Source organism: Cynocephalus volans, chromosome 4 (genome assembly GCF_027409185.1).
Source record: "Cynocephalus volans isolate mCynVol1 chromosome 4, mCynVol1.pri, whole genome shotgun sequence".
In the NCBI taxonomy this organism is placed as follows: domain Eukaryota; kingdom Metazoa; phylum Chordata; class Mammalia; order Dermoptera; family Cynocephalidae; genus Cynocephalus; species Cynocephalus volans.
The window spans coordinates 163772752-163785345 of NC_084463.1; the positions used below are offsets into that span (position 1 = coordinate 163772752).

Below are 12594 nucleotides of genomic sequence, written 5' to 3' on the forward strand. Positions count from 1 at the left end.
CCAGGGTGGAGGGGTGGCCCCTGTCCCCCACGTGTTCCCCGGTGAGCTAGTTTCCATGCGTTTGTATCTTTTCTTGACTCTGGGGTCTGGACGTGAGGGCTGGGTGGGTGCGCTGAGCTCATGCTGCCGTGCAGGAGCCACCGGCGCCGGCGAGAACGTGTGGATGAGGGGAGCGAAGGAGTCGGGACCACGGGGCATGGAGGAGCAGCAGGGTGGGCTGCACCGTGACAGGGGCCAACAGAGCTGGGTGGGCCTGGAGCTGGACAGCTGGTTCCAGTCCTGGCTCAGACACGCCAAGCTGAGTGACCGGGGCAGCGAGCCAAGGCCTCCCTCGTCTGTGGGGATGAGGACGGCACCTTCCTGCCGCAAGGGGTCAGTGCGATGCCCCTTGTCCAGGGCTCGGCACGGTGCTGCCTCTGCCCAGCAAGGGCCCGATCCCGTGATTTCTCGTTCTTTTCAGGTGGAGGAGTTGCCCCCAAAGCCAGTCACCCTCCCACTGATGAACCACGATTCTGCTCTGCCCGCTGGCGTTTCTCTCGACAGCTGGAATGATTTTATCATCAGCAGCCGCCCAGTGGCCCAGGGCAGGGCCATGAAGAAGCCAGCAGGGTCTGGTGTGGAGGCCGTAGGAGCGGACACCACACCAGAGTCTATGTCAAGTTTACTGGGTGGCACGGGGGGAGGGGAAAAGCTGTGGCTGACGGTCAGGGCAGCCTTCCCAGGAACGGGAATGAAGGAGGACGTGACCCTGGCTTCTGAGGAAGGGGAGGACTTGGAAACACAGAGGGGGTGCTTAGCGGGAGCGTTATCTCTTACTGCATGACAGATCTCCCCGACGCTTCATGGCGTCACCCAACTAGAAACACGTACGATCTCACAGTCCCTGTGGGTCAGGGGTTTGGGAGTGGCTTTGTTGGGTTATCCCGGCTCAGTGTCTCTCATGAGGTTGCGATCCAGGTGTTGGCCTGGCTGCACCATCCAAAGGCTTGAAGAGGGCTGAGGATCCGCTTCCAAGGCAGAGCTCACGTGCTGGGGACAGGGGTGCCGGCTGTGGGTGGGACGCCTCAGTTCCTCGTGGTGTGACATCTCTGCAGGCCTGCTTGGGGGCGCTCACGACATGGAGGCTGGTTTTCCCCAGAGCACACGATCCAAGAGGAAGCTACAGTGTCTTTTATGGCCTGGCTGCGACAACCACGCACCATCATTTCTGCAATATCTCGTTGGTGACACAGGTCAGCCTCATCCAGTGCGGGAGGGGACAGCACCGGTGTGATTGCCAGCAGGTGAGGACTATGGAGGGCATGACACTGGCCATGACCAGGAAGGAAGGAGGGGCATTCCAGGTGGGGGGGCCTGTGTGAGCAACGGGGGTGCGTCTGAGGAGCAGGGGAGCAGCCTGGCTTGAGTGAGGGAGACTCTTGCGAAAAGGCCCAAGGGGATAAAAAGAAATGAGGTGTAGGAGCACCAGACAGTGGTGGGGGACCTTGAGGGCTGGGCACAAACGGCCTCGATCCTGTGGGCCTGAGTGGCTAAGAGGCCCCCACAGACGTGTGTTTCCCTTCTGGCTTCAGAGATCAGGGAAGGGGTGCCACTTACCAGTGTGGGGCTCCGGGGAGCTGCATAATCTCTCTGAGCCTTAGTTTATCATCTGCAAAACGGGAGGGCAGCAGGGCTGTGCAAGGTTGCAGGACCTGGTGAACGGAAGGTGCTCTGGGTTATTCTTGAAGGGTTTGGTGTGCATGGGTGGGACGGGGGTGAGACAGAGGTGGCCTGTTTGAGGGGTGATTTGGAAAGATCAGTGTGGCAAGGGTATGCAAAGAGGATGGGGGTGGGGGGAAGACCCACCCTTCAGAATCCTGGCTTGCAAGGGCGCATGAAGGGAGAATTGGACATGCCTGTGGTTGTTTAGAAAGCGACACAGTTACAGGAGCTCTTTGCCTTTGGGTGGCTGTCTGTCATGGCATCTCTCTACAAGCCCATCCGCGGGGCAGCGTGGTAAGGGGATGTATCCAAATGGCTTGGATCTTGGTGGAGTGGGAGGAGCCTGAATCAAGGAAAAGCTCCCACTGGCCCTGCCACCCCGCCTGTTGGGACCCCCAAGTCTAAGCCTCTGTCTGTCCTCCTCTAGCAAGTCCTCTGAAGAGCTGGCTGGCACCTGGGGGCCACCACTCTGCCCGACCCACTCCCCACCTGCTGTGGACGCCTCTGGCTCCTCCCGCTGGCTCTGGGGGTGCGTGGCGCCCTGGCTCCTAAAAGTGCTGGGATCTTCTTCCTCGATCCCACAGCTCGGTGCACCCAGGGCTGCGGTAGGTTTGGGGCTGACACAATCTCAGGAAGGGGCGCCCATGGCTGTGTGAGAACCCAGACGTCTGCTCAGCAGGAAATATCACTGGAGTGATGGGCTGCCCTCTCGAGAGTTATCTTAATCCCTGGTTTCCTTTTCTTCCCCTCCTGCTCTTGAAACAAGTCTCAGCGTTCCAAAAAACCCAAAGAGATTTTAGGAGCCGGAAGCGCTCCAGGCCTCCTAGACCTTCCACTGCGACGGAAGGGGTTCATTTGCTGATACTTCGAAAACCATCCTCGTGGCCTTATGCAACATGGCTGGGCTGGGGAGCCCCCACTGTCCCCAGCTCCAGCCACAGAAAAGGACTTTACTGCACTGATTTACTTGGAAACAGATGCATCTTCGAGGCTTAGCCCGACCAGTGTGTAATTGCAGATGACCTGGGTGAGAGTGTCAGAGATCGGGGGGGGACTCGGTGGTCGCGGGTGAGAAGGGCGGAGAGGGGAGGTGAAGCACAAAGCCTCTTGGCAGGCTTCCTCACGCGTGGCCAGGCCTCCCCATGACCGTGTGGCGCTCTCGTCTCCCAAAGGGTTTTGTACGTATTTGAACTTGTTTTTTGTTTTAATTTTACTTTTAATTGACACATAATATTTATACCTATTTGTGGGGTACAGAGTAATATTTTGATGCAGGTACACACTGTGTGATGATCAAATCAGGCTACTTAGCATCCTTATCACTTCAAACATTTATCATTTCTTTGCGATGAGCGCATTTGAACTGTCTCCCAGCTATTTGAAAATGTACGGTAAATTATTATAGACTCCTTGCACTGCTGTAGATCAGTGGAACTTATTTTTCCTGTCTAGCTGTAATTCTGTGAACATTAACCATCCCTGTTCCCTCTGCCCCCTTCCCAGCCTTTGTTAACCATGATTCTACTCTTTATTTCTATGAGATCAATGTTTTTAGATCCCACATATGAGTATTTATCTGCTCCCACATGTGGTATTTCTCTTTTTGTGCCTGACTTATTTCACTAAACACAATGTCTTCCAGGCTCATCCATGTTGCCACAAATGGCAGGATTCCATTCTTTTTTATGGCTGAGTAGTATTCCACTGGGTTATAATAATACCACATTTTCTTTATCCGTGTATCTGTTGATGGACACCTAGGTTGCTTCCATGTCTTGGCTATTGTAAATAGGGCTGCAGTAAACATGGGGGTGCAGGTGTCTCTTATTTGCAACCTTAGTTTTTGTGAGCTGTCTTCCCTCGGCGTCTGCACGGTCAGGTGTGGTGGGTACCTTCCGGGAAAAGGTGCAATGGTGACATCAGGGCTGGCCCACAAGGTTTGGGGTGTCTCGTCTGCACAGAAGATGGTGATTAGCTGGTGTCCAAGTCCCCAGGGGTCAAAGACAAGGAGGGAAGGAGCTTCTTCCGCAGGCGCAGCTCAGCCACAGCCGGCTGCTCTCAGTCTGCAACATTAGGTACCGGAAGGAGGGGGCAGGGGAAGTCAGGTCAGGTCCCTTCAAGATCATAGAGGGCAGGACAGGCATCTTTGAAGGGTGATTTAGGGAAAACTTTCTTAAAAGCAACATTAAAACCCCTTTTGCAGAAGTTGGCTGAGCAGAAGCCAGTGGTTCAGAGAAAGCTTAGAGACCCTGATATGGGCTCTGATTCCAGCACTGGGGGGCTTGGTTCAAGTTCCTGAATTTCTTTGTGCTGCAGTTTGTTAACAAAAATGCCTGCCTCGTAGGAATAGTCGTGGAACTGTCTGCAAAGTGTTGAGTGTGGTGGGGCCATGCTGCCAGTTGCTGACCCACTCGCTGGTCTCCCTTCACCCTTTCAAAGAGAATCCTGAGGATAGCTGTGTTAGACAGGTGCCCAGTGAAGATTCCTGACCTCCCAGCTGCCTTGGAACCCAGGGCCATGTGACATTGTTCTGGCTAGAGGGATGTAAATGGAGGTCTGTAAAGGATCGCCCAGCAGGCTTTTGCTTTTCTGATAGAGGCATCGCCGCCTCCACCTGAACCTTTTCTTCTTCCTGGAGCCTAGGTTAAGGGCTGGAGGTGCAGCAGCCATCAGGGGCCATGAGGATAAAACTATGAGCTCAGAGTGGTGGGGTCAGAGGTGCTGGAACATTGAGAGCATCAGGAAGATACTGCCCAATTCTTGCTAGAAGAGAAAATTAAATCCCACGGGTTAAGTCTCTATGGGGGGTTTCACATACCTCCTAATTGATGCAGTGTTTGGGATATAGTAGGTGCTCCATAAAAGCTAAACCCCTCTCACCTGTTTGCAGTCTTCTGAGGTCCAGAGACAGGAGGTCACTTGTGGCAACTGGTTCTCAAACCTGGCATCCTAGGCGTTCGGGCCAGTGTCCTTTCCAGTACTTCCTGGCCTGAAACAGGGCATGGGTTCCAGTGACCAGGATTCTGGGACCAGGAGGGTACAATTGTGGTCTCAGTTGCCTTTTAATGCTTCCTTAGCAAGTGTCACTGAGCAGTTGGGTGCCAGGCTCCATGCTGAGTGCTGAGGTTGCCGATTCTGGTTGTTCACTGTAGCTGTATTCTATAGTCACTGCAAACACTGGATTAGAAAACATTGACCCATTGTCCCCAGGGGAAACACAGGGTTAATTTCCCGTGAGCCTCTGGCTACATTTTCATCAGTCAATCAACACACAACCTTGTCTTATGTGTGTTTCTGTTTAAAGACACCTTATTTACTGCACACTGTTGACTCATTGACACTGAACTCACAGCCAACTGCACTGTAACTCATGCCTGAACAAAGCTCATGGAACACACGTGTTTTCCCCATCAGGGACACCACAGCCTTCCTGCACTTGGGGACGCTAGACAGCACTTCAGCATTGTGCTCGGGCCATTTTAAATGGCAAATCACCAAAAAAAGGAAAAAAATGTGAAAAACATGGCACAAAGTAGACTGCAGAAGGGACACCTGCTTATGGCATGACAGGGTGAGGACCGGGACGAGAAGGCAGAGGGTCGCTTGTGCAGCCTCAGCTGGGAGGGCACATATGTGTTGCTGCTCTGCATGGTGCACGTGGCTGTAGGAACACTGTGAGTGCTGGTTTTGGGGATACAAATGAGTTGGAGTGAGTGGGTAAACCCACAAATATGGAATCCAGGAATGGTGAGGATGCAGTGTGCTAACCAAATGGGACCTCAGCCACGAAGGATAATGAGTGGGGCTGACCCCAGACAGAGAGGGCGGCAGGGCTCTAAGAAAGTGGAACTAAATCTCCAGGGAGAACGCAGGTGGCAGGAGCCAGGCAGAGAGACCTAGCACCTTAGAGGCTGTGTGGCCTCAGAGGGAGAGGTGAGACCTGGCTGCTGTGCTTCCTGGACGGGTTCCAGCTCACCTTGCATGAGCTAGCCCACAGCCAGGGACTTGCCTGAGCTGGCCCACTCATGCGTGAGCTAGCCCACAGCCAGGGACTTGCCTGAGCTGGCCCACTCATGCGTGAGCTAGCCCACAGCCAGGGACTTGCCTGAGCTGGCCCACTCATGCGTGAGCTAGCCCACAGCCAGGGACTTGCCTGAGCTGGCCCACTCATGCGTGAGCTAGCCCACAGCCAGGGACTTGCCTGAGCTGGCCCACTCATGCGTGAGCTAGCCCACAGCCAGGGACTTGCCTGAGCTGGCCCACTCATGCGTGAGCTAGCCCACAGCCAGGGACTTGCCTGAGCTGGCCCACTCATGCGTGAGCTAGCCCACAGCCAGGGACTTGCCTGAGCTGGCCCACTCATGCGTGAGCTAGCCCACAGCCAGGGACATGCCTGAGATAGCCCACTGGCTGAGCTAGCCTGAGCTGGATTGAGCAGCCTCCTGTTCCTGATAAGGGAACACTGTCACCCACTGGTGACAATGGGGACTCCAGGGGTCATCTGAATGCAATCCCTCAAAGTGGCTGTGAGGCTATGGTGTTTCTAGGTGATCCTCTCTGTGGCACACATTTGGTGACAATGGGGCCATTCTGGTGGCTCAGACCAACTTTGAGAGCCCTTGAGTGTCATGAAGTTCTCATGCCTGTTGTTCTCGGGCACGGGTCCTGTCCTGAGGAACTCTTACTCTCAAAAGAATTATTCTGTGTGTAATGGCAAGCCTCAAAGGTGTCTCCCCATCCTGGTCCCCAACACTTCCTTTTTTATTTAGAAATTTGAGAGAATCTAGGCTTGGGGAACTGCGGAGATCCCCCCACCCCTGACTTAGTGCATTTCTTGTATTTTTCTTTTTTTTTAAATACCATTAGGTCATCTCCTTTTAAAAAAATTTCTGGGAAAACCTTTATTTAGTGTATTTCTCAAGCATCTTGACATTCTTTGTCACGGTAATGGCCCGACCATTTCCTTCCAGCTCCTCTCGAAATTCCCGTTGTTTTTATTTCTTGCAAATGCCTCAGTGCTGCAAAGCGAATTCCCCCTTCTCTGCCTCTCCAGCCCCCTCTCTGGGGACAAAGAGGGGGCCCCATGCTCTCACTGCGGCCTTTGCGCAAACCAGATACATCATCACAGCCTCAGAGGAGGAGCCAGGAGGCCCAGGGAGCCTTCAAAGGTGCCTCCGCCAAAGCCCCCCAAACCTCTGCCTATTAACTCTTTCAAAGAGCGTCTGCTGGGGCGGTGTGTGAAAGCCGTCTGGGTTCACTGATTAAAAAAAGGTATTGTTTTGGGGGCTGTTGAACATATTAACGGGTTGTAACAGGACAGTTAGCATTTGCCAAGGGGTACAGTTACCTGTCACCCACTTGCTGCCTTACAAGACGAAATGATGCTCAGGTGCGGACAGAGCTTCCAGCACCCCCTTCCCCAGAGCACACTTCGTGTAAGACGCCAGCAGGATGCTGCTCTTCCGACAACCCCAAAGAGTTAAGCCGAAATGGTTAATATTCCGCTCTCTGGCCCCCACATCCTGCATTGTAATGTATGAACCGGCTCATTCAGAGGCCCAGGGCGGGCCGCGTGTGCCCCCGCTACGGCGGCGACAGCTTGCCTCCTCTGCGCGACTGTGTGCGGCCTCTGCCCAAACGTTCCTAAAAACACAATGTTGTAAATGCTTATGCTCAGCGAGGCCGTCAGCACATCCCACGCATCTGTGGTTTTGTAGCCCCGCGTCCCAAGTGGACCTCACTTGGTCCCTTCCCATCCAGGGACTCTGGGCCCGAGGTGAGAGAGTTGAGCGGAGGCTATTAGGAATTCTGACAAGGTAGGCTGAATAAATTGTGTTTTCTTTGTGAGCCTTAATCCGGTGTTGTATTGGCTTCTTGGACATGGCTAATTTATTTGGAATTTCATTCTGTTCCTGACAGCGCCCTCCACTAGCCGCTCGATCACCCCGAGCAAAGTTACGTCCCCGCTTTGAGCTGCTGGGAGGGCGGCCGGATTTTCTCATGCGTCCTCCTGGGTCGGGTTCCTGCCTGCTGCGGGGGCTGCAGCTGTCTGGGCCGGCCCTTGTGAGGGTCTCCCCCCCACCCCCCATGCGGGGGTCTCCCTCAGGGAGGAAGCTCTCCCCTTCTCCCCACTCGTCCCACTGCTCCCGATTTTAATCTCCTTTTGTGGTGCAGGAAGAAAGAAAATTAACTTTCATCCGTCCGTGAGTAGGGGGCATTTTGGTGGAAACCCAGTTTGAGTGGTATGTGCCATTGTTGGGTGGCTTGGGTGGAGGCAGAACGCTCAGGGAGGGAGAGGACCAAGCACAACCCTGCAGGGGTGTGACCCCAGGGTCTGCCTAGGCCCAAGATGGCTCCCCACCGTCTCACGCTGCATCTCGCCAGAAGCAGGAGTTGACGTCCACTCTCTTATGACTCATGCATTTCTGCAACGTTTGCTTTTTTTTTTTTTTTTTTTTTGGTAACAGCAATCATGTCTTGCTTTGCAAAAAGGAAAAAAAAAAAACAACCCCAAAACCCCAGTGATGGTTTTCAATAAGACCTCGACATTTCTAAGAGTGTGTCACGTTAGCACAGTTGTAATGGGGGTTTTTATAATTTTGGCAGAATCTGGTCTGATGGAAACACGTGCTTCTTTAATTTGGCTGCTCTACCTGGCCCAGGCGGCCCTTTCTCACTGAGAGCCTTCTAGGTGCCTGGAACAGTGCTGAGCCTGGGGGAGAGCTCACGTTCTAGAAATACGTGAAGGAATTCAGAGGATGCTGGTGCTATGACAAAGGGAAAAGCACAACCAACCAACTGACCGAAAACCGGGGCAATAGGACGGGCGGCCCCCAGTGGGGGTGTCGGCCTCGCGCCCGGGTCCTGTGGTCAGGGTGGGCAAGCCCAGCCCATCCTAGGGTATGCGAGTGGGGCTGGTCCCCTGCAGGGCACCCTCACCCGGCCCTGCTCGCAGAAGCTGGGAGGGGCTATTATCCCCTGTCGTGGATGAGGAAGCCAAGGTCCAGGCACCGCATGACCCCTGATGGAGACCAGTTTGTCTAGGGCACAAGAGCCGCCCCTAGAATGGGGTCTTTGGGCTCCTTCCTGGCGCTGCACCCACAGGGAGGGCTGGTCCTGGGTGGGGACCAGGCCTTTGTGGGCAAGAACCTGTGCTACCTCTTTGCTTCCACCCAGCCCGTCTCCACAGACCCCAGCTATGGAGAGATTTCACTGCCGAGCCTCTCCTGGGGGTATGATGAGTGAGCCCAGGTCACTGGTCACTGTGTCAGTGCCTGGGCCCTCGAGGGTAGGAAGACACCTTGGCTCTTTGAATTCCTGAAGATATCTGAGTCCTTGCGATCTGTCCTCAGGGGCCCAGGACTGGGAGCCCCCGCCGCTCAGCAACCATGGTCGTGGAAACTCAGATTCCTGTCGGCGGTGTCTGGCTTTGCGCTATGCGACGGGGAGGATGCTGTCACCTGCTCTTGGGTTGTATTTGTGGGTGGGTGATTTAGGAGGTGCACCCGGGAGAAATGGGGAGGGGAAGGCAGGATGAAGGGGCAATGAGCCATGAAAGGGGACATCAGGTGCAGCCCCACGTTCCCTGCCATCTTCAGGGGGAATCTGGGGGCTACCTGTGGTCTTCGAGTTTGTCCTGACCCGAGGCAGGGCTCGCCGTGTGTTGGGGTGGCTCCCAGGATGTCCCCTGGAGGAGTTGAGTTGGAGGCATAAGGACACTGAATCTGGGGGTGGTGTGTGCACAGGGACTGGTGAAAGGGCCCAGAGATTGGAGCAGAGCTCTTGGGTCGTGCCCCCAGCCCACCACTGCTGCTAATTGTGGGATGACTTGGGGAGGGGAGAATCCTGTGCCTCCCACCCCCCACCGAGCCACTGTCGATACCAAATAAGCCACACATGCAGTGTACTGGTGTGTCTGCTGTGCCTTTATGACCACCTTATTTTTCCTTGTGGGCACTGGCCACCTTATCCATCTGGGGTCCCCTGCACCTGCGTCACGTAGCCCTCTCTCAGGAGAAGCCAGCCCTGGGAAGAGACAGATACTGTCCAGGGGAGGAGGCCCATTCCCTTCCTCTGTTGAAGGGCGTGCTGACCTTGCCCAGGGATATCTAGTGGTTAGGGGCCAGGCCTCCTTGACCCCGGAGAGTCAACTGTGCATGGACACCATGTGACCAGGGGCACTGTGGACTTTGTGTGTCTGACTGTGTGCTCGGCAAACACAGAGGGTTTTGTCCAAGGCCACCTTGTCCCTACCTGCCCAGGTTGGGAGGGGCTCTGCCTGGCGTGGCCCGAGCTGGCGACGGGGCTCAGGCAGCAGCAGGAGCCTCTGGCCTGAGCAGGCAGCTCCGGCTCCCCCAGGACGCTCACCTGGAGCTGTGGACCTCTCAGGTAAGTGACATGCTCGCTGAGCGATCAGCCTCTTCTCCCTTCCCAAGCACATGGGACCCTCCCCGATGCAGATGCGTTTCTCCGGGTAGTTACAGGGCTTTCTTCAACATTCTGGAAACCCCCTTCAAGCAAATGTTGTATTTGATTTCTGAGGCCATGACAGGATCCTAATGTCTAAGTTCTCACTTATTTTTGAAGTGATCTTCAAATCTCTGTGCAGGAAAGATAAGCCCAGAGCTAAATGTTCCCTAAGACCATGGCATTCAGCCAAGGCCTGGCTGGCCTGGCAGGTGCACTGGCCAGCGGCTCTCTCGCAACCGAGCGAGGCAGGATAGGGCATGTTTTGTAGATGGCCTTGGTCACTGCAGGCGATGAATGAGCTTCCAGGGCCACAGGCCGAGGGTGGCTGCCCGGAGAGCGCTCAGGCCGTGGCCGGCACCCAGTGAATGTCCCGCGCTGGGAAACCCACGAGCCAGCTCCATTGTCACGCTCCACTTCTCATTTTAAAGTGCATCCCCATCATAGCCTTTGCGTTTACTTGTCCTCTTTGCTTTTCTTCGTGGCTCAGGTACCTGTGGGTTGGACCATTTACTGGTGAGAACATGGCTGCACTCCCAGGACCTAGCAGCCAGAGACCTCTGTCCCTCCTGCTGGCCTGGAGCGCCCATGTGGCTGTTGTCTCTGCACTGTAGAAGACTTGGCTGTGAGAGGCCAGAGCTGGACTTAGAGGGGCAGAGTCAGTGGAGGTGCGTGTGTCCTGGTGTGAGTGCACGCATGTGTGTGTGCACGTGTGTGTATGCGTGTGCACGTATGTGTGTCAGAGAAGGCTGGGCAGATGCTGGTGTTTGAGAAAAGGTGATGGGGCATTTCTTAGGGCGCCCACTTTGGGGATGGAGAGGCCCCCGGTGCCATGCTAGGCCCTGTATAAACTCCCCTTAATGCTTCAAAGCGGGAGGTGTTTGCTTCACTTTCCAATGAGGAATCTGAGGTCCGAGGTCCCAAGAGGCTGAGCAGCTTGACCAAGGTCGCTCAGCGAGTACATGGACTGGCTTCAGGCCCCAGGTCACTGTGAGGGATGGAGGGGACTCCTGCAGACATGCCTTGTCCATCTTAGGGCCGTGGGTCCCTGCTAAGGCCTCTTGGTCAGGCCTGGGGAGGGGTGAGCTGGGAGGAGGTGCTGGGGTCCAGCCCGGACCTCTTCTTGGGGCACGGAGGAGGTTTCCTCAGAGCCTTGGGCCTTTCTGGTTTGTCCTGTGCTGACCCCTGCACTGTCATGGGCCTTTGGGACACAGTGGCACGACTGAGCCACGTCTGGGGTCGCCTCTGGGCTCGGGCCGCTCGCTGTCATTCTCTTACTCCCCTTTCCATTTGCACAGCCTCCGTCCTCGCCTCCCACCCGGCCCCAGACTCCCTGCCAAGCTCCCTGGGCTGCTGCTGCTGCGGAGACCGCCAGGCCGCTGGCTCGGACGCGCCAGCCTGCAGAAGTGATAGCTAATTGGGGAGAGAAAGGGCCCGATTGTCTCGCAGTGGCCGGAAGAGCCGGCGTGGGCAGCTGAAAGGCCGGGAGGAGGCGGCCAGCTTCGCCCAGCAGCTGCCGCCGCCGGAGATGTTTGCAGATTACGTCAGCGCTGGCGAGCGGGGGCAGCGGGGACCGGGAGCGGGGCGGGCTCCCGGCGGCCTCCCACCCCCCGGGCCCCCGGACAATGCTGTCATTGTCGGCAGAAAGAGTGGTTAATTCTGGATGAACGGTACACGGGCCTCTTGACCAAGGAGGCCGCTAGCTGTCCCCGATCTGTCCCCTCACATGCCAGGGAGGCCCCTGGGTTGCAGTCTGGCAGGAAGGGCTGGCCTGCTTGGGGAGCTGCAGAGAGAACAGGGTCATGGGCCTCGGAGGCCACCGGCAGGACTGAGCTTCATGACCAGGCCCTGGCTGCACGGCGGCCTCCCAGCAAAGCTGGGCCTGGACCTCAGGGCTTGACGTGTGCCCGGCTCCACCACGTGTCAGGGTGGAGGGCGGAGGCTGCCGCGGCTCGTGGTGCCGGCGCCATAGGCATGGCCTCCTGGTTGGGTGGAAGTGCGGGCCCCGACCCACTCGTGGTCCTGCTGGTCATCATCTTACTGGTGCGCTTCATCCTATGGTCCTGTCTTGGGACTTACGTGGAGTATAGACTGGCCCGCCATCAGCCCTGCAAACCCAAGGACGACTAGGCCTCTACCTGGCCTGTCTGGAGGCTGAGCTGGGCAGACCCACGACCCCTGCGTCCCACCCTTGGGCAGGAACTGGCAGGAGTGGAAGAGACGGAGGGTCAGAGAGGCTTGAGGTGGACCGTGCCCTCCCAGACCGACCAGGACTGTCCTTTGGGGGTGGCTGCCCATGGAGAGGCCACCACTGCCACTCCATCACAAGGTTCTGTCCTCTCCTGTTGCAGTGAGTGCTCCCAGGGGGTGGGTCTTGCTTTAAGACTTTCTCTGCCTCCAATTCTTTATAAACATGTTTGCAGGAAG

The 12594-nt window shown here is 56.1% G+C and overlaps 2 protein-coding genes across 2 annotated transcripts in view; both read left to right on the top strand.

The window, feature by feature from the left end:
- Positions 1-517, top strand: part of TPCN2 (two pore segment channel 2) — a 79886-nt gene extending 79369 nt beyond the window's left edge. The window contains exon 23 of the mRNA XM_063093631.1: positions 461-517. Coding sequence (XP_062949701.1) covers positions 461-500 — 40 coding nt within the window. The 3' untranslated portion in view covers positions 501-517. The remainder of the gene's footprint in view (positions 1-460) is intronic.
- Positions 518-12141: 11624 nt separating this feature from the next.
- SMIM38 (small integral membrane protein 38) lies at positions 12142-12297 on the top strand. The gene has a single exon (XM_063092924.1). The coding sequence runs from the start codon at positions 12142-12144 to the stop codon at positions 12295-12297; it is 156 nt and encodes a 51-aa protein (XP_062948994.1).
- The last annotated feature ends 297 nt before the right edge of the window (positions 12298-12594 follow it).

Bases quoted from the DNA above. Each gene is read 5' to 3' on its own strand.
- SMIM38 (XM_063092924.1), top strand. From the start codon at position 12,142: ATGGCCTCCTGGTTGGGTGGAAGTGCGGGCCCCGACCCACTCGTGGTC.